The sequence below is a fragment of the Panthera onca genome, chromosome E1 (assembly GCF_046562875.1).
Source record: "Panthera onca isolate mPanOnc1 chromosome E1, mPanOnc1 haplotype 2, whole genome shotgun sequence".
NCBI lineage: Eukaryota > Metazoa > Chordata > Mammalia > Carnivora > Felidae > Panthera > Panthera onca.
The window spans coordinates 27,483,224-27,502,217 of record NC_138352.1 but is presented as its reverse complement, the minus strand read 5'-3'; the positions used below and the strand labels follow the sequence as shown (position 1 = coordinate 27,502,217).

Sequence of the window (18,994 nt, the reverse complement as noted above, 5' to 3'; positions counted from 1 at the left end):
TGGGGTGGGGGGGGTGGGGGGGGGGAGACAGCCAGGCCCCTGTTGCTTGGCAGCTACGTCAGGGTCAGAAGTCAGGCTGCTGGGGTTGGGCCCGGGTCCACCTGCCCCACCGGGGCTTCTGGGAACTCCTCTGTTCTGCCCGGCCCTGAGCCCGGGCAGCCTATGATCCTCAGCCTTGGAAGGAAAGGTTCAGCCTTGAGGCCATCGTCCAGATGAGAAAAGGCGGCCTGGGAGGTGGGTGGGGACAGGCCGATTGTCCCTCTGAGAGTGGAGGCGGGGTGCAGCTTTGTTTATACACTGTTCCCTGTGCAGGGGAGGCCCTTCCCCCATCTCGGAACAGCCCACATCCAATCTCAGGATGGTCCCAAATGTCACTTCCTGAGGAAGGGCCTCTTACTTACCTGCCCCTGTCTTTACCCGACGGCCCTCCTAAGGATCCGGTGCTGCCACACGTAGCCTTGGAGTCTGGATGCTGAAGGATGTGTAGGAGTTCCCCAGGGGCCGGGCGCTGAGGAGGGCATTCCTGACTGACCACCCAGCCAGGGTAAAAGCATGGCGGGGGAGGTGTTCTGGCCCACCGGGGTACAAAGCGGTGTCCCGTGAAACTGTAAATATAACTTGGCAATCACTAGACCATAGCGTAGATGGGGAAACTGAGGCTGAGGGGGGTCAGGGAATTGCCCCAGTCAGAACTCTCCTGGCTTTCGGGACGGGTCTGCCTCATTACCCGAGTAAGCACGTCGCTCCTCGTTGGAGGAAGGAAAACGCCTCCTCCAAGTTCGGGAACACTGGCCGGCCCCCTCCAAAGCTCGTCCCCAGCCGCCCACGCAGGAGGCCTGGCTCACGGACTACAAGTCCCGGCAGGCCCCACACCGCAGCGCATGCTCGGCGAGAGTACCTTCGCGAGCCCTGCCGAACCCGGGGGCCCAGTCTTCCCCCATTGTCTGGCCCGCAGGGGCGGGGCGGGCGGCGTATGGGCACACCTATTGGTCGGGCAGCACATCGGTTGCGCTCTGCGCCCGCCTCCGTGCAGGCCCCGCCCCGCGCGCCCGCGCCCGGGCCGCCTGGCGCCCCGCCCGCGCCTCAGGACCGGCGGGGCCGCGCGGCGCATCCTGCGGGCGGCGGCGGCGGCGGCGGCGGGCGCGGCGCCGGCAGCCGGACGCAAGATGATGAAGTTTCGGTTCCGGCGGCAGGGCGCCGACCCGCAGCGCGAGAAGCTCAAGCAGGAGCTCTTCGCCTTCAACAAGGTGCGGCGGCGGTGGCGGCGGTTCGGGCTGGGCAGGAGGGGGCGGGCCGGGGGCCCAAGCCGGGGGCCCGGGGGCCGGAGCCACGTCGGGCTCGGGGGGAGGGGGCGCCCAGCTGGGGCGGGGCGCGGGGGCCCGGACGCTCGCCCCTCTTCGGGCCCCGCTTCTCGCCTCTTTCCCTGCTCCACTCTCGGACTCTGGGTGGGTCTGGGTCTCTCGCGGACTTTCCGAGTCAGCTTGTCCGGGTCTCTGTGGGCCTCACTGGCCCTGGCTCTGCAGGTCTCTGTCTACCTGGGTCTGTGTGTCTCTGTCTCTGTACGACTCTTTGCCTGTCTCTGGGTCTCTGTCCCTGTCTCTGCCTGTGATCACCTCCCTATCCTCAGCCTATGCCTGTGTATCCGGGGAGTGGGGGGTGTCTCTACCTCTGTCCCTGTGTATCTCTGGGTACCTCTTCTCTGTCTCCCTTCATCTCTCTGTCTCTGCATCTGTGAGTCTTTGCTGGTCTTTTCTTGCGTGTGTCTCTGCCTGCATATGTCCCTGTGCGGTCTCTAGAACTCTCACTCCGACTCTCACTCTCTGTCTCTTTATTTCTCTTCCTTTGGGGGCTCTCGGAGCCCCTGCTCAGCCCTGAGGGCAGCCCAGGGCCCCAGTTTGTTTTTCTTTTGCACCCAGGCCAGTGGGGAGGGGTGAGGAGGAGAGGCAGATGTTGGGGGGTGGGGCTGGGAAATCCCTTCCATGTTCCTCTCCTTCCTTCCCCCAAGGCCCTAGGCTCTGCCTTGTGGGGCTCTGACCTGCCCTGTGCTGCTGGGGGCTCCAAGGAAGATGCCTGGCTTTGTACTCAACTACCCTTCAGTGTGCGGGGCCTCAGTTTCCTTTGCTGTGAAATGGAGCCACCTGGTTGTGGGCTCTGGCTCCCCGTATCACATGGGCCAGCTGACCTGCCTTTGAGCCAAGGTGGAGGTGAGGGGGTGGAAGGTTGCTCCTTCCTTTCTTTCCCCAGGTGGGGCAAGAGGGGCCATGGGAAAGGGGCTGCCTGCAGCCCCCACCTCCTCCCACCCTTGCACTGATGTGTGGTAGATCCAGGCCCCAACCTTTGCCTTGTTAACTTCTCCTGGGGTGTTGCTTCTGGCCTCAGTTTTACTCCAAACCTCTGATTGCACAGCCCTTCACTGCTCTTGGGGATTAGAGTTGTTATCCCCGTCACACAGGTGAGAAAATCGAGGTTCAGAGAGGGGTGACGTCTGGCTTGTCAAAGTCACAGAGCGAGTTGGGGCACTTTGTCCTTGTGTCCCCTTGTCGACAGGATTTGACTTTAGCCTTGAGGGGCACGGATTTTTGGAGGGACTGCTGTGGTCCTGGGCCAGACTCAAGGACACTCTCGTCCAGGAGAACGCCCTGGGGTGACTGGACCTGCAGTGGCTGAGATGGGAATGTCTCTCAGGGCAGGCAAGGTTTCCTGGTGATGGGGAGGCTGCCAGGACCTTCAGACTTGGCAGCTGAGCACTTGCCAGGGGCCTGAGGGGCCCAGAGGGGAGGCTGGTGCCCAGGGTCTCCCGATGGCCCCCTTCCTATGCTGGGTGGCTATGAGGGCGAAGCCCGGGGAGGCGAGAGAATGATGGTGGCGGCAGGCATGTGTTAAGGTGTCACTTCCTTAGCCATTGAGTCGGGGTGTGAAGAGGAGAGGTGGTGGAGAGGCTTGGCTCCGCTTGGCCGGCCCTGGGTTGGTAGAAGCCGAGGGCTCCCTGCTAAGGAGGGTGAGGCCCCATTCTGAGTGGGCAGCATTGGCGGGAGGGGTGTGGTTTGGGGCAAGGGGCTTGGTCACAAGAGGAGGTGGTAGGCGATCACTAGAGAATAAATGGGTCCCACATTCCCAAGCGATGGCAGGGGAGTCAGAAGCAAGCCTGGACTTTGGACTCAGTCTCACATCCAAGTCCCCGCCCTGCCCACAAGGTGCCTGTGGGATGTCCACTCTATGTCAGTTTAACAGATACTGAGCTCCTGCTGTGTGCAGGGCCCCCTTCTAGGTATGGGGGACACCGCAGTGACCAGAAGGGACAAGTGCCTCTTCACTCAGGATGCTCATGTACTTGTGGGGGAGACAGTGAAAAGCCAAAGCAAAAGAGTAAAACGTGCAGTAGCTTGGATAACAGCCAGTGCTGTAGATAAAGTAGGCTGAGGGTGTGGAGTGTGGGGACAGGGAGGCTGCTAGAGCAGGGTGGCTTAGGGAGGGCTGTGAGGAGTTGACTCCCGATCTGAGACCTGAATGGTGGGAAGGACCCCTCTTTGGGCAGTGCTGGGTGAAGCACGTTCCAGGCAGAGGGACAGTAGATGCAAAGGTCCTGAGGCAGGAGTCTGCCTAGTAAATTGGAGGAGAGCAGAAAGCCATTGGGCCCGGAGTCAAGTGAGCTGGGGGAGAGTGGGAAGAAGAGGACAGGGAGGGGCCAGGTGGTGAGGTGGGAGCTTGGAGAGGGTCCTGAGCAGAGGGTGGGGACTGGCTAGACACGGTCAGATGGTCAGATCTAGCAAACGTGTGGTGATGCTAGCGTGGGGGCGGGAAGGGAAGGGAAGCACTCCCCTCTACCCCCCAGCTAAACGGACTGTTCTGTCCTCAGGTTGGGCGCACTGCCCCTCGTGCCCAGATGGGAAACTGAGGCTTGGGGAGTACTGTGACTAGCCTGAGCCCATGCAGGCTGCATAAAGGGCTCAGTCCCTGTCTGGATTGGTGGAGGCCCGGGGCTACAGGCCTGGGGACCAGGGTTTCTTCTGAAATGTGTGTCTTGCTGAGGCAGTGGTCAGGAGATACCTGGACCCACATGCGGTGTCCCACATTGGTGTTGAGGACAGTGGGTGGGGGCCCCTCCAGCCAGGCCTCTGGGGATGAGCAGGAGCTCCTTGGTGGATGTGGGAAAACCGAGGAAAGCACGAGTGGGTGGAAGGAAGGATCAAGAACCTGGTGGGCAGGGGTCTGTGCGGGGGGACTGGCCCTGCCAAGAGGAGTGGCCCTGGGGGAGGGGGAGGGTCAAGAGCCTCCACCTAGCTGATCTTGGGTGTTGCCCTCCGATCTCCATGTGGGGCCTGTGGGGAGTGCCAGGGACATCATATGAGACTACGGACAGCATGGCGGCTCACCGCTAAAAGTGGGATGCAGAACCCTGCTCTGGGGGACAGGTAGGGTTGTCTTTTGTGCCTGCACCCCGTTGGTCCTGTTTCTCTCTGTCGCCAGAGCCCTGCACACAGCGGGCCGGACACGGGTATTGAGAAAGACAGGGGCTTGGCAGGGGGAGGGCCTCTGCGGTGTGGACGGGACACATGAACACCTGTTTCAGAGTCGAGGACACTGAGGCACAGAGCTCAGACGGACCAGCTCCAGTCCTGCTCTGCAGCTGCCATAGTCTGGAGGCTGCCTTGGGGTGGGACTCAGGTGGGCCAGTGGCGGCCGTGCCTGTGCCTGTGCCAATGCCACTGCCCTCCCCTCCCCCACAGACCGTGGAGCATGGCTTCCCCAACCAGCCCAGCGCCCTGGCCTTTGACCCGGAGCTTCGCATCATGGCCATCGGCACCAGGTCTGGGGCCGTCAAGATGTATCCTTTGGGAACTGAGGCCTTCAGGGCCCTTCGGAAGCTCCTGATTGCAGCTCCCTGTACGTGGGCTCCTTGGGCCGGGTGGGGGGGCAGGGGGGCTGGCCTGGGAGGCCGCAGTAGGCGCCTCGATCCTGGCGGAGGTTGGTGGTGTGGCTTCTGCCCTGAGACTCTTCCTCGCGGAGACGGTTGGGGGGGGGGGGGGGGGATGGGGTCTGCTTGCGGTGGTCACAGCTGTCCATCGCTGCATTTCAGCCAGCCAGTTACCTAGGCGACCCTAGCGTCGTTCCAGCAATTAATTGACTGGGGACACCAGGCCAGGAGGCCACGCACGGTACCCAGCAAAGGTGTTGAGTGGGCCAGGGTTACACAGTGGGCCTTGCCCTGGTGACTGGGCACACACGTATGCCAATGTGAAGACACGTGTGTTCGGCTGAGGGGCTGGGGGCAGTGCCAGGCTCAGCATGGTGAGCACAGCGCGGCCCCCACCTGGATGCTGGCGGCTGCACAATGGGCCGTGTGAGCCGCACAAAGCGGGCATTTTCCTGCAAGCGCGGGGTGGGGGTGGGGTGGGGGCAAGCAGGCAGCTGAATGCTCCTTGCCTGCCATGGAGAACCCCACCCCCACTGCCCTCGGGGAAGCCCCTTGGGTGGGGAGACAGAGGTGTGGGGTCTGGCTGGAGGCGGCTCGGTGAGGGGTGCCCACCCTCACCCTTCCTTTTGGGACCCTCTGGCTCTCAGTACCCTCGTTGGGGACACTGGTTGGTGGAAGATGAGTCAGTGCCTGGAAGGAGGCAGGGTGGGGATGGGGGTCTTCGCACCCCAGGGCTGGGTGGCCAGACAGGGGTGGGCGTCTGGGCCTTTGGTCTGTGAGTTTGCCTTCTCCAGGGAGTGTGGCTGGGCCAGGATGCCCCTCCTCTCCCGTGGGCCCCTGAGGCACTGGTGGGGCAGGGAAGGGGGTGGGGAGGGGGCAGTGCCTGGACCCCCTGCCCCCAAGTCCCCACCTGCCCTGGGGGGGCATGCACTTCCTGGCCAGCTCCCACTCCTTGTGGTGCTGTCCTGACTCACAGGTATATCGTGGTCCCGAAGCCCTTTCTTCTTCTCAGTGCCCTGCTCCACGCGACTCTGTTGGCCACTTGAGCTGTCGCTCCGTGGTCTCACGCACAGGCTCCTCCCGCTCACAAAGAACCTGATGTACTGGCGAGGAGACATCCCCGGAGGAAGCTGGGGCCCTCCTCTGTCCCCTCAGTCCTTCCCCCGGTCTACCCTAGCTCCCAGCCCTGGGTCGGGAAACTGAGGCTGGCCACAGAAGCCACCCCTCCCCCTCAAGGGTGGCCCGTCTCCTTGGCAACCCTGGTTCCCGCCCAGCGCTCCTGCCCTCTCTTTTGTCCCCTCTTCTGTGTTCTCCTGGCTCCTGCAGGGAATCCCAACTCTAGCTCCAAAGCAACCGGCTCCTGCGTTGTTGCTGGGCAACGCTGACCCCTCCCTAACCCTCCCTCCTGGGGCCCCCTCGGCGGCCCTGCCCGACTGGTGTTGCTGTGACTCTGGCACTGACACCAGACACTTGAAGCGGGTCACCCAATCTAAGCCTCTGCGGATTGTCTGTGAAATGGGCAGGCTGAGGCCTCTCCCTGGTCACAGTGGGGGCTGCTGGCTGCGTGCCCCAGAGGGAGGTTGGTTTCCTTGCCCATAGCCGGAGGTTGGCCTGGAGCTGTGGGAAGAGGCAGCCTGGACTCTCCTCTGCTCCAGACTTCCGTGCCCAGGCTTGGCCTGGCGTCTCTGCCTGTATGATCCGAACCTGGGGGGCCCAGCTCTTATGTACACAGACACACGCACACGGCTAACACAGGGCAGAGCCCTGGCTGCCTGCCGGGCCTGGGCCAATTGTGTTGGGTATGTCTTTATTCTCACTTGCCCTGGATCAGCCCTACAAGGTGGGAGTGGCACTCACTAGCCCATTTTACGGATGAGGAAGTAACTGACTTGCAGGAGCAGAGTGGAGCCTGCACGCTGAGCCTGGGGATATCTTGGGGGGATAGGACAGTGCTTCTTCAGGGAGGGGTCCCATCTGGACCTTGGAGGGCTTCTGGGTAGGCAGGCCTGGTTGGGGCCCGTTGGAATCGTTCTCAGAAAGGAGGATCTCCCGTATCTGCTTCTGCCCTTGACCTGTGCTCTCAGCTACGGTGCACCTGGCGTGGAGTTTACCGGCCTACACCGAGACACGGCCACTGTCACCCAGATGCACTTCCTGCCTGGCCAGGTGAGCCTCCACCCTCACTGGCTCCCGTGGCCCCCACGCCCTCCCCATCCCAGGCCAGCCCAGTCTTGGTCTCTGCTCATCCACCAGGGCCGCCTCCTGACCCTGTTGGACGACAGCAGCCTGCATCTCTGGGAGATCGTCCACCACAATGGCTGCGCCCACCTGGAGGAAGCACTCAGCTTCCAGCCACCCAGTCGGCCGGGCTTTGACTGTGCCAGGTACCGGAGGACTTGGCTGGGGACCAGCTGCCGGGCGCAGGGGGTGGGAGGGGGAGCCCGGGGGAGGTTGTGGAAGCCAGCCTTGCAAAGGTGCTGTGGGGGTAGGAAGCCTCCCTCAAGCTAGGATACGGGGTGGCAGGGTACCTGGGGCTGGGCCCGGGGCCCGGAGAGATGTGCCCTGTGGATTTTGCAGGTGTGAAATAGGGGGCTCTGGCCAAGTCTGAGGTGAGCAGGTAGTGTCCATGCTCTGAGGACCGCTGGGGCCTTTAACGGTTTGGAGGGGGCGATGGGTGATAATGTACATGGGTGAAAGGGCAGCTGGGGGGCAAGGAGCATCGTCCCAGGCTGTATGAGGTGCCAGCAGGATGCTCCAGAGGTCAGTGGCGTGGGCCTAGACCCCCAGTGAGAGTGTAAGGGGCCTCTCGGTCTGGCCCTGCTGAAACAGAGTTGTCCTACTCCTCCTGGGGGCTGGGTGACACCCTCACACGGGGGTGGACTCCTGGGGTCTCCCATCCTCTGCAGGCCAGGTCCAATCTGGGGCCCTCCTGCAAAGTCAGGGAGACATCTTGAGGCTGGCGACAGGGTTCCTGGGTGAGGCTCAGGAGGGTTGTGTGTGTCCTAGAGCCCTTGGTCCTGGCCCGGGCACTGGCCTGGTTCCTACCTTCCTTCCTAGTGAGGGGGAGGGGTCGGGAGCCCGTCTCCAAGACCTGAGGAGCCTATTTTTATCCCTCTCCTTCCCAACATCCTGATGAATAATTGAGTGAGCTAATTGTGATGCCCGCAGCCACCACCTTCGCCTTCCCAGTGCGCCAGCCAGCCCACTCGATAATCCGGCCTCTATGAGCGCAGAGGGTCCATAATGAGCTGCCAGTAGCAGCCCAGCCCCCTCCACACCACTCCTCAGCGGGCAGACGGGCTTGCGCCCTCACCCACTCCCCTCATCCCTTGCAGTGGCCCGCTCAGCCTCGCCCGTGTCACGGTGGTCTTGCTGTTGGCAGCCGGTGACCTGGCGGCCCTGGGCACCGAGGGCGGCAGCGTCTTCTTCCTGGACGTGCCCACCTTGACGCTGCTCGAGGGGCAGACTCTTGCCCCGGACGACGTTCTTCGAAGGTAAGAGGCAGGCGGACCTCCCAGCAGCCTCTCCACGCCCGGGTGGTGCTCCTGCCGGCTCACCTGCGCCCCTCTGCAGCGTGCCAGATGACTACCGGTGTGGGAAGGCGCTGGGCCCCGTGGAGTCACTCCAAGGACACCTGCGGGACCCCACCAAGATCCTCATCGGCTACAGCCGGGGCCTGCTGGTCATCTGGAACAGGGCGGCGCAGTGCGCGGACCGTGTCTTCCTGGGGAACCAGGTGTGTGAGGGAGGCCGGCACCTGCAGCCGGGGCCCTCTGCTTAGGGCCCTGCTCACACTGCCCCCCCTACCCCCCTGCAGCAGCTGGAGAGCCTGTGTTGGGAGCGCAGCGGCAACACGCTGGTCAGCTCGCACAGTGACGGCAGCTACGCCGTCTGGTCTGCGGGTGCCGGCGGCTCCCCCGTGACACAGCCCACGGTAGCCACCACGCCCTACGGTGAGTGCTGGGGAGGCTGAGGGCAGCCCTGCCACCTGAGCGTGGGGTTGACCGGGGACCCCGAGCTCAGGCACTTGGGGCTGCCCGGCCTTGGTGGGGGTACCCAGGAGGCCTTGTGTGAGATGCCATGCCGAGCCACGTCCTCGAAGGTGAGGTTGCTGGGGGGCACGGTTGGGCAGTGGGCCTTCCCCTCGGGGTCAGGAAGCAGCTGTGAGGCCAGGATGATGGAGGCAGAGCAGGAACGGGAGAAGCTTGGAGAAATGTGACCTGGGGCCCTTCTGGTCCCTGTGAGCGAATGAGCCCGACACTGTCCCACCCCTCCAGGCCCCTTCCCCTGCAAAGCCATTAACAAGATTCTGTGGCGAAACTGTGCATCTGGGTAGGTGGGGAGCTGGTTCTCAGATGTGGGTTGGGGGCTGTGTCTGCAGGGGGGAGGAGGGTGGGCTCTGGGGCACAGGGATGTCCTGCAGCGCTCTCCCTGGGTCGGGCAGTGTGCACTTGGGGTCTGGGTGGCTCACGTGGCTCCCCGCCTGCCGTGCAGGGACCACTTCATCATCTTTAGTGGAGGCATGCCCCGCGCCAGCTACGGTGACCGCCACTGTGTGAGTGTGCTCCGGGCTGAGACTCTGGTGACGCTGGACTTCACCTCCCGCATCATCGACTTCTTCACAGTTCACAGCACACGGCCCGAGGACGGTGTGTGCCCTGCCCTCCCCACCCCATGCCCTGCGCCGCCCCCCCCCCCCACCCCCCACCCCCGTGGCTCTGCTCACCCAGCCCTCGCCCTGCAGAGTTCGACGAGCCCCAGGCCCTGGCTGTGTTGCTCGAAGAGGAGCTGGTGGTGCTCGACCTGCAAACGCCTGGCTGGCCTGCTGTGCCTGCCCCCTACCTGGCCCCGCTGCACTCATCTGCTATCACCTGCTCGGCACATGTCGCCAACGTCCCCGCCAAGCTGTGGGCCCGCATTGTGAGCGCCGGCGAGCAGCAGAGCCCCCAGCCCGCCTCCAGCGCCTCGGTGTGTGCCCAGGGCCTCCTGCAGGGGCGGGGATATGGGGAGGGAGGGTGTTGCAGGCATAGGCCCGGAGGTGGGGATGTAGCAGGTGTACACGGGGAATTCAGGCAGCTTGGGCCCCGGGTGCCGTGCTGAAGGTGAGGAGAGAAGGTGTTTGTCCTGACCTTCCGCTTCCACATCTCTGCCTCCCTCTCCCAGAGCTGGCCCATCACCGGGGGCCGGAACCTGGCCCAGGAGCCATCACAGCGGGGGCTACTGCTGACTGGGTAGGCAGACACATGTGTTCCATGGCCAAGCACAGGTGTGACGTGTGCGTGCGTGTGTGTGTGTGTGTGTGTGTGTGTACGCGTGTGTATTTGGGTAAATGGAGCGTGGTGCGACCCATGCAGGTGCAGGAGAGCCCATCCTGGGCTGGTGGGTACTGACCTGCCTGGTGACTCAGGCCCCAGCCCTGGTGGGACCAGGCCATTCCCCTCTCCTGCAGGGTGGATTGGGATGAAGCCTCCCTAGGCCCTGGTTAAAGGCCCCGCCCTGCCCTGCCTCTTGGTCTAGAATTGAGCTCCACCCACCCGGCCTGCCCTGGGACCGGAAAATCTGGGCTGGCCCACGCTCATCTGCCCAGGGCAGGTGCTAGAGAGCCCAGTCTGGGCCTGGCGGGCGCTGACGTGCCCAGTGACTCAGGCCCCAACTTCCTGCCCTGCCCCTGCCTGTGCTGGGACCCTCAGGCCTCTGACTCCAGTGTCCCCTATCCTGCTTGAGAGCTCCTAATCATGGCTTTCAGAGCTTTTGGAGGTATCCCAACCAGCCCCAGAGACTCACACACCTTTTGTCGCCCTGGCTCTGGGCTCCCACCACCGCCCAAAGGTCCCTGACGTGGGCTCTGCAGCTGTGTCCTGAGGCTGCACCCCAGATTTGTCTGCTCCTGCCCCCCGCTTCCCCTCCCTGCTTCCTCCCAGCCTCCCCAGGCTTCCTGCTGCTCTGCCTACATGGCTGCCTCATGCCTCATGATCCTTCTGCTCTATGGCTAACGCCCGATCGCTTTTTCTGGACGCGCCCGTAGTCCTCTGTTCCCTGCATTATCTCCTCTGTCATCTCCTGCTCGTCACACTGGTGATTATTTCCATACCTTCTCACCCTGTTTGAGGGGCCCCGGTGCATGTGGTCTGGCATACTGTAGGCACTCAAGATGTGTTTGCTCTATACAGTAGATGCCTCCTGTTTGCTGTGTGCAGTGGGAGTCTGGTCAGTGCTTGGCATACGTAGTAGGTGGTCAGCGCGTGGTCACTGGATGAGCGGGATGGGGGTGGTGCACGGGGACCCGGGGTGGGCCTGATGTTGCCTTCCCTACAGCCACGAGGACGGCACCGTGCGCTTCTGGGATGCATCTGGTGTGGCCTTGCGGCCGCTCTACAAGCTCAGCACAGCTGGCCTCTTCCAGACAGACTGCGAGCACGCTGACAGCCTGGCCCAGGCCGCTGAGGACGACTGGCCGCCCTTTCGCAAGGTAGGCCCTGCCCCGGCCCTGGGGAGCCTGGTCCCAGCTCTGCCCCATGTCATCGCTCCATCCCGCCCCGCAGGTGGGCTGCTTTGACCCCTACAGCGACGATCCTCGGCTCGGCGTGCAGAAGGTGGCGCTCTGCAAGTACACAGCCCAGATGGTGGTGGCTGGCACTGCAGGCCAGGTAAGGCGGAGGTGCCCCAGGCTTGGGGTCTCAGAGGGCTTTCTGGAGGAGGTGGGCCTGACCTAGAGGGTCTAGTGGAGTGGCGGGGGACGCACATGCGCAAAAGCCTGGAGATGGGAATGGGGCTGCAGGTGGGGCTGGCTGGGGTGAGGCCAGCCGGGGAGGTGGAACCTCTAGGAGGCCTGGAGTCCAAGCTCTGGCCGCAGGGAACCACACCAGGGGCGGGAGCACGGGTGTTAGGTGAGCACTGAGAGTGGGGACCAGCAGGTCTGGGTCGCTGCCGTGCCCCAGCACTCAACACGGTATATGGGGCTCAGTGGGTAATTACCGTTAAGTGGGAGACAGGCTAGTGGGGGGTGCTTTGCTCCAAAGGCCAGTGGGTCTCGGTGACTGCTGTTCCCCTCTGACTCGTGCAGTATGCAGAAGGTGCTCAATGTATGCTCATTGCTAAAGGGAGAGAGACTTGCAGGGGTGGGATATTGTGCTCCTGGAAGGCAAGGACCAGCTGGTCTTGGTCACCATTGTGTTCCCCAGTGCTCAGTGAAGGCCCTGGTATACACTAGGCTTTCAGTGAGTGCTTGTTAAGCGGATAAACGAGAGACAGTACTGGGAGTGGCCTAACGGTGGCTTTGCGGGCTCAGGTGGGGCCCGGGTAGTCCTGTCCTCCACACTGACCCCTCCCCCACCCTGCCATGGCTGTGTTTTCAGGTGCTGGTGCTGGAGCTAAGTGATGTGCCATCAGAACAGGCGGTCAGCGTGGCCAGTGTGGACCTCCTCCAGGACCGAGAGGGCTTCACGTGGAAGGGCCACGAGCGGCTGAGTCCGCGCACAGGGCCACTGCCGTGGCCCGCTGGCTTCCAGCCCCGAGTGCTGGTTCAGTGCCTGCCACCAGCTGCTGTCACCGCTGTCACGCTCCATGCCGAGTGGAGCCTCGTGGCCTTCGGTACCAGTCATGGCTTTGGCCTCTTCGACTACCAGCGCAAGAGCCCTGTGCTGGCCAGGTGTGTGTGTGGTGGGCCCGGAGCCCGGTGAGCGGGGGCTGTACTTGCACCTGGCCCCAGCCTCCTGGGAGACCTTTGGTGTCTCCCCACACCTGTCTGGGCCTCAGTTTCCCTGAGATCTGACATGGTGCAGGTAGGGCAACCTTAAAGTCGCCTTCCCCGCTGGCAGCTCTGTCCTTATGAAAAGTGCTGCTGGTAGAGTGTTAAGCGCCCCCGGCTGCTGGGCGCGAGGGGCAGAGGGGCTCCGGCTTCCTGAGCCACGGGGCCGGCAGGAGCGCGGCGGTTGCTCCGGGAGTCTGCTCCGTGGCACAACTGGCACCTGCCTGCCCCCAGGTGCACCCTGCACCCCAACGACTCCCTGGCCATGGAAGGGCCGCTGTCCCGGGTGAAGTCGCTCAAGAAGTCTCTGCGCCAGTCTTTCCGGCGCATCCGCAAAAGCCGAGTCTCGGGCAAGAAGCGGGCCGCTAATGCCAACAGCAAGGTGAGGCGGGGCTGCGCTGCCCGGATGCCACCTCTCTGCCTGCTGGGGCCAGGCACAGCAGTGGAGCCTCAGCTCCGAGAGCCAAGTGTCTGTTCCCTTCAGTAGCCCCGGCCCCTGGGCCCCCCTCCCATCCGCGCCCCCCCCCCCCCCCGCCCTGCTGATCAGGATGAGCCGGGGAAGGTGCTGGGATGTCGGCACCAGGCTGTATGGGAGCAGAGGGGGTTGGGGAGGTGGAGTTCTGGAGGCTGTGCCCCTCCAGTTGCAGGAGGCCAATGCGCAGCTGGCCGAGCAGGCCTGCCCCCACGACGTGGAGATGACCCCCGTGCAGCGCCGCATTGAGCCCCGCTCTGCCGACGACTCCCTCTCGGGTGTTGTTCGCTGCCTCTACTTCGCTGACACGTTCCTTCGAGATGGTGAGGCCAGGGGGACGGGCTGGGGGGATGGGCCTGAGCCGGCCATCTAGGAAACGGGGAAGGGTGGGACCGTGCCGTCTGGGAGGTTGGAAGGCACACCCTATGCGCCGGACTGAGCTGGCGACAGTGCCCCGGCCACCCCAAGTGGTCCCCCCTGGAACTTCCAACTGTGAGGGGTTGGTGAGTGAGCCGGGCCTCTGAGACCTGAAGAGGGAGAAGGGAGCCCAAGATCTGGGGGCGGAGAGCGTGGGGGTCAGCCAGTGCCAGCGGCTGAGGTGGGTATGTGTTGGGGAGATGACCCGGGTGTGGTGGCTGCAGAAGAGGGGGAGGCTGGGGAGACGCTGGGTGCTGGCCACCTCACTCTGCAGTGGCGAGTGCCCTGAGTGGTGGGAGCCCCGGGACGGTCCTCTGCAGACCGATGTGGTCTGGTTTATTGACTGATTCACTGATGGATTTTTACCTCGTATCATGGAGAATTTTCACCATACACAACAACAGGAGTGCAGTCGCCCCACAAAGACAGCCAGCCATCTGCTGCTGCACCGTCCCCGCCCCACACGGTGGCTTTTAATAAATTTTTATTTATTTATTTTTGAGAGAGAGAGAGAGAGAGGGAGAGAACGAGTGGGGGAGGGGCAGAGAAAAAGAGGGACAGAGGATCTGAAGTTGGCTCTGCACAGACAGCAGAAAGCCCAAGCAGAAAGCCCACTGTGGGGCTTGAACCCATGAACCATGAGATCATGACCTGAGCTGAAGGCAGCCGCTTAACTGACGAAGCCACTCAGCCCCCCCCCCCCTTTTATCTTGCTGGAGCATTTTCAATGAATATCTGTACATCAGGACTTGAGCGTGTGTCTAACAGACATAAGCGACAGCCATGGTGCCTGCATCGCACCCCGCGGAACCGATGCTGATCCAGTCTCTTGTCACACTCGGGCTGTGGTGGCTTTCTCCTTTCATCTCCAAAATGCCTTTTTATAGTTGATGTTGGGTCAGCATCTAGTCATTCTGCACTTGGTTGTTTCACTGATGTGACTTTCAGGCTCTGAATCCGAGCAGGGACCCCCTCCCCCTCCCCCCGCCTTCTGATGTCATGTATTTGTTGAGGATCTTTTATCCAGTGGATTTTCTCAGAGTCTGGACATGGTAGCCCTAGGCTCTTTACCTTGTTCCGCTGTCACCACGAGAAGGCTTATGGCGTTCAGGTTCCCAGCTGGCTGGGTGTCCTAGGTCTGGGCAACATTTTGAGTTGCTTATTTTCCCTGGGGTGTGGCTCCCCCTGGTGGTTGTTGCTGAGGCCACCGATTCATCAAGGGCACACAGCAGTGGCTGCTGGCTCCTGCTGGCTTCTTCTGGCTCCTGCTGGCTCCTGGACATTGAGCTGTGATTCTCCACCAAGGACCTTCCCCAGAGGTTCAGCCCACACAGGGAAAGCTGGCTAGACAGCGTCCCGCAGGCCTCATTTCTTTCCAGCCTGGCCCCGAGGACTCCACGTCTGGCTGTTGGGCCGAAAGCACATGGCGGGGGGTGGGCTGTGGCCAGCCGGAACGCATCTGCAGGGTGCGGGCTGGTTCCAAGTCTGTCAGTAAGACTAGTGATGGCATATGGTGAGGGGGTGTCAGAGCTGCATGGGGGGGGGGGCGGGGGGACTCTGTTCCTGAAATGGGGGCTGAGGGTACAGTGGGATGGGGTTGGAGAGATCAGGGTCTAGTTTGGGTGCCTGTTGACATCCTCGAGATGTCCTGGAGGCCATTCCCACTTCTGCAGGAGGACTGTATCTGAGGCCCCAAATTTCGTCAGTAATATAGAGAAGGTGCCTCGGGCCTGAGGCCCTCTGAGGTCCCTGGGGAGGCGTGGGACACAAGAGAACTGATTCCGGGGTATCCGGAGAGGAGGGGAGGAACCTGTATCATGTGGCCGACACCCCGCCTCACCAGCCCCTGTCGTCCCGCAGCGGCCCATCATGGACCCACCATGTGGGCAGGCACCAACTCGGGGTCCGTGTTTGCCTACGCGCTGGAGGTGCCGGCGGCCGCGGCAGGTGGCGAGAAGCGACCCGAGCGGGCGGTGGAGGCCGTGCTGGGCAAGGAGGTGCAGTTGATGCACCGTGCACCCGTGGTGGCGATCGCCGTGTTGGATGGGCGCGGCCGCCCGCTGCCCGAGCCCTATGAGGCCTCTCGGGATCTGGCACAGGCGCCTGACATGCAGGGCGGCCACGCTGTGCTCATCGCGTCTGAGGAGCAGTTCAAGGTAAACCACCGTGGCGACCCTCCTGGCTCCCACCTGACACCGTTAGACCTTCCAGGAACTCTGTCCTCACTGTGCTCCCCATCTGCTGAGACCCCCTGTCTGCCTGGGACACATGCCCCTGGACTAGCAGAGATGGCCCCTGGAGAACCCAGACGCTCCCTCAGCCAGCCACATCCCCCCAGGACCCTCCTGCCTCACCGAGTCCCTGCCAGGACCCTCTGAAGACTCCTCAGGGCTCTGTCTGGCAGGAACTCGTGACCTGAGTGGATACCAGCCACCTTACCCTTACAACCCAGTGTGACTGGTTTGGCCACAGATGGGGGGGCCCTGGGAGGTCTCCTAGGTGAAGTCTGAGGAGAGGGTGCCCAGGCGGGAGGCCACCGGGCGGCCGGGGCTGCAGGCCCAGCTGGCAGGCCGGGTTCGGGGCGGGGGCTGGTGCCCGCATCTGGGAGGGTGGGCCCTGCGGGTGCGGACAGGGCCAGCCCCTTTCACCGGCCGCCCGCCTGCCGCCAGGTGTTCACACTACCCAAGGTGAGCGCCAAGACCAAGTTCAAGCTCACGGCCCACGAGGGCTGTCGGGTGCGCAAGGTGGCCCTTGCCACGTTTGCCAGCGTGGCCTGTGAGGACTACGCTGAAACCTGCCTGGCTTGCCTCACCAACTTGGGCGACGTGCACGTCTTCTCGGTGCCTGGCCTGCGGCCCCAGGTACACTACTCCTGTATCCGGAAGGAGGACATCAGCGGCATCGCCTCCTGTGTCTTCACGCGCCACGGCCAGGGTGAGGGGAAGGCTTCTCGGGGGCAGAAGCGGCCTGAGCGGGGCTGGAAGAGTTGCTGGGGAGCGTCAGCAGAGGGGCCCCAGGGCGGGCTCGGGACTGGCCGGCACAGGCCAGGGGGAAGCCACTGAGGGATTGTGGTTGCAGTCACACCCCCTAACCGCACCCCACTCTTCACCCGCCCACCCAGGTTTTTACCTGATTTCTCCATCGGAGTTTGAACGCTTCTCTCTGAGTGCTCGGAACATCACGGAGCCGCTCTGCTCTCTGGACATTAGCTGGCCCCGAGATACCACCCGCACCAGGTGCGTGGGAGGGGCAGCCCAGGGGGCCTTCACTAAGGCTGGTCTCATCCTCATGCTCGGATCCTGCGTGGAACAAGGGTGGCCCTCCCTCGTGTCACCCCTCTCTGGTCCTGGGCCCCAGGAGAGGGAGGGTAGGGTCTGGCACTTGAGACTTGAGGCGCCTGCTTGTGGTACCCATTGTGGCCTCATCTCTACAGCCACAGGCTCCGAGAGTCGCCCAAGCTGAGCCAGGCTAATGGGACCCCAGGCGTGGTCCTGGCCCCAGGGAGCCGCGATGGAAGCCCTGGTCCTGCCCGCAGCAAGGGAGCTGGTAAGGACGCTGGATGTGAAGTGAAAGTGGCAGGATATCCACGCAGCTGACGCAGGCCGGGGGGCAAGCCTCCGTAGGTGGCAGCAACCGGACAGGCTGGAAGCCTGGGGGGGGGGCCAGGCCAGGCAGGAATGGGGGGAGTGGGGGTTGGCGGTCTGCTTGCAGTCCCAAGTCTCACTGTGGGCTGGGTTTGGGGCCGAGTCAGGTCCCCAGGGGATAGAAGGTAGAGTGCAGAGGGTGCCCAGATGGCCAGGTGGGGTCCCGATCATTTTTTTCCCGCAGACACCCCAGAGCCACCCGAGGCCACGCTCTCGCCCATGTCCATTGACTCGGCCACCAGTGCTGACACCACGCTGGACACGACAGGGGACGTCACGGTGGAGGACGTGAAGGATTTCCTGGGGTGAGGCGGGTGGGCGGGTCCGCAGAGGGGCTGCCCTGGGTCCTCCCCAGCCTCCCTCTGCTACCCTCTGCCTGCCTTCTGTCAGAGCTGGGCACAGAGGCCCCAGGAAGGGCCAGGTCCCAGGACCCTCTGATCTCCGCTCCCCTCCCCGCAGCTCTTCGGAGGAATCTGAGAAGAATCTGAGGAACCTGGCCGAAGACGAGGCTCGAGCCTGTGCCATCCTGATCAAATGAGGTGCTGCGGGTTTAGGGGCCCTGGGTCTGCCTGGTCCTTACTGTTTGACAGCCCTGATTTTCACGGTTCGGTACTAGAAAGGCTAGGCCGGCCTGTCAGCTCCTGGATGGCATGGGTAGCGTTTGGAACCAGGCCAGAGCAAACCACTTAGAGGTGGTGGCAGCTCGGGGCTCAGGGGCCGGTGTGGCCAGCCCATTTTGCAGAGATGATCACTCAGGCTCTTGTGGTGGGGTCCTGCCAGGTGAGCCTGGTGAGCGGGGCCTGGATCTGGAGCCCAGATCTGGGGCCCAGAGGTCTGCCCAACCTATTCGCTGCCCGGTGCCCCTACCCACGCAGCCTGGCCCTACGCCGGGCAGAGACCCCCACCCCCAAGCTCCCTCTTCATCTGCTGCCGGGGTTACTGCTGCCTCCTCCCTGACCACGCCCTGGGCCTCAGTGGGCCCAGCGTGGTCAGTGGTCAGAGTCAGCAAGCCCACCTCTGGCTGTCCCTGCAAGACCCTTGCTCCTGAATGGGTGGGGTGGCCCTTTTGCCTGCCCTAGAGGGGGCACGGTGGCACTTCTGCAGCCAGGCCGTTTACACTTTTCGGCTCCCTGGCTTTCTCTGACCCCTCTTCTCTTCCTTTACCAGGAGGGCCAGAACTGCTTGGCTACCCACTGCCCTTCTGGGAGCTGGGATCCAGGACCCCTGGCCCCTCCGCATAGACCCACACCTGCTAACCTACAGCCTCCAGAGGGACCTGCCCACCTCTGCCCCAGTGCGGTATGGGGGGGGTGTGGGCCCGGGACTCAGCCCAGAGCCTCTGGGGTAGATTCACCTTGGCCGCTCCAGTAGGCAGTTAGCCATCTGGAAGCCAGGCGCTACAGGGCGAGGACTGCTGGGCCTGGCAAGCCCCGTGCCACCTCCCACTCTGCACACCGTCCTTCCCCACTGCCTTTGCAAAGAATATTTTTCTAACGCCTGTGCCGGGCTGGACAGGCATTTCTAAAACTATTTTGGTACTTGCTCCTGGGCCAGCACCCACCACTCCCCCCCCCCCCCCCCCAAGTCTGTGATGTGCGCATATATACGACTGGGAGTTCTGCCGGGCACCCAGGACTGGGGGCCCAGTCAGGGTGTGTGTGTGCGTGTGGGAGCGTGCGTGTGTGTGTGTGTGTGTGTGTACGAGGGCGGGGGGCGGGGAGGTCGGTCAGGATGGATTTCCCTGTAGATTGTACCTTGGGGTTTTTTTCCTGTCATTTTGTTAAAATTAGCGCTGTTTT

General features: G+C 63.2%; 1 protein-coding gene across 2 annotated transcripts; it reads left to right on the top strand.

Moving 5' to 3' along the window:
* The first annotated feature begins 1,055 nt into the window (after positions 1 to 1,055).
* Positions 1,056 to 18,992, top strand: LLGL1 (LLGL scribble cell polarity complex component 1). 2 transcript variants are annotated; one of them, XM_078437654.2, is made up of 23 exons: positions 1,056 to 1,247; positions 4,728 to 4,825; positions 7,000 to 7,081; positions 7,169 to 7,299; positions 8,251 to 8,409; positions 8,489 to 8,651; positions 8,733 to 8,868; positions 9,193 to 9,247; positions 9,410 to 9,564; positions 9,660 to 9,883; positions 10,079 to 10,146; positions 11,231 to 11,384; positions 11,458 to 11,562; positions 12,271 to 12,563; positions 12,897 to 13,044; positions 13,304 to 13,457; positions 15,412 to 15,707; positions 16,221 to 16,485; positions 16,673 to 16,787; positions 16,985 to 17,097; positions 17,380 to 17,500; positions 17,655 to 17,734; positions 18,363 to 18,992. In XM_078437654.2, the coding sequence occupies exons 1-22, from the start codon at positions 1,167 to 1,169 to the stop codon at positions 17,731 to 17,733; spliced, it is 3,195 nt and encodes a 1,064-aa protein (XP_078293780.1). In that variant the 5' UTR covers positions 1,056 to 1,166; the 3' UTR covers position 17,734; positions 18,363 to 18,992. The 2 variants fall into 2 exon arrangements, with proteins under 2 accessions (XP_078293780.1, XP_078293781.1); XM_078437655.2 differs by lacking the exon at positions 1,056 to 1,247 and adding an exon at positions 1,956 to 4,412.
* Positions 18,993 to 18,994: the final 2 nt, after the last annotated feature.

Coding starts and splice junctions, on each gene's coding strand:
- LLGL1 (XM_078437654.2), top strand. CDS start 1,167: ATGATGAAGTTTCGGTTCCGGCGGCAGGGCGCCGACCCGCAGCGCGAG. Junction 9,884..10,078: donor AGCCCGCCTCCAGCGCCTCG/GTGTGTGCCCAG, acceptor TCCCTCTCCCAG/AGCTGGCCCATCACCGGGGG. Junction 17,501..17,654: donor GACGTGAAGGATTTCCTGGG/GTGAGGCGGGTG, acceptor CCCTCCCCGCAG/CTCTTCGGAGGAATCTGAGA.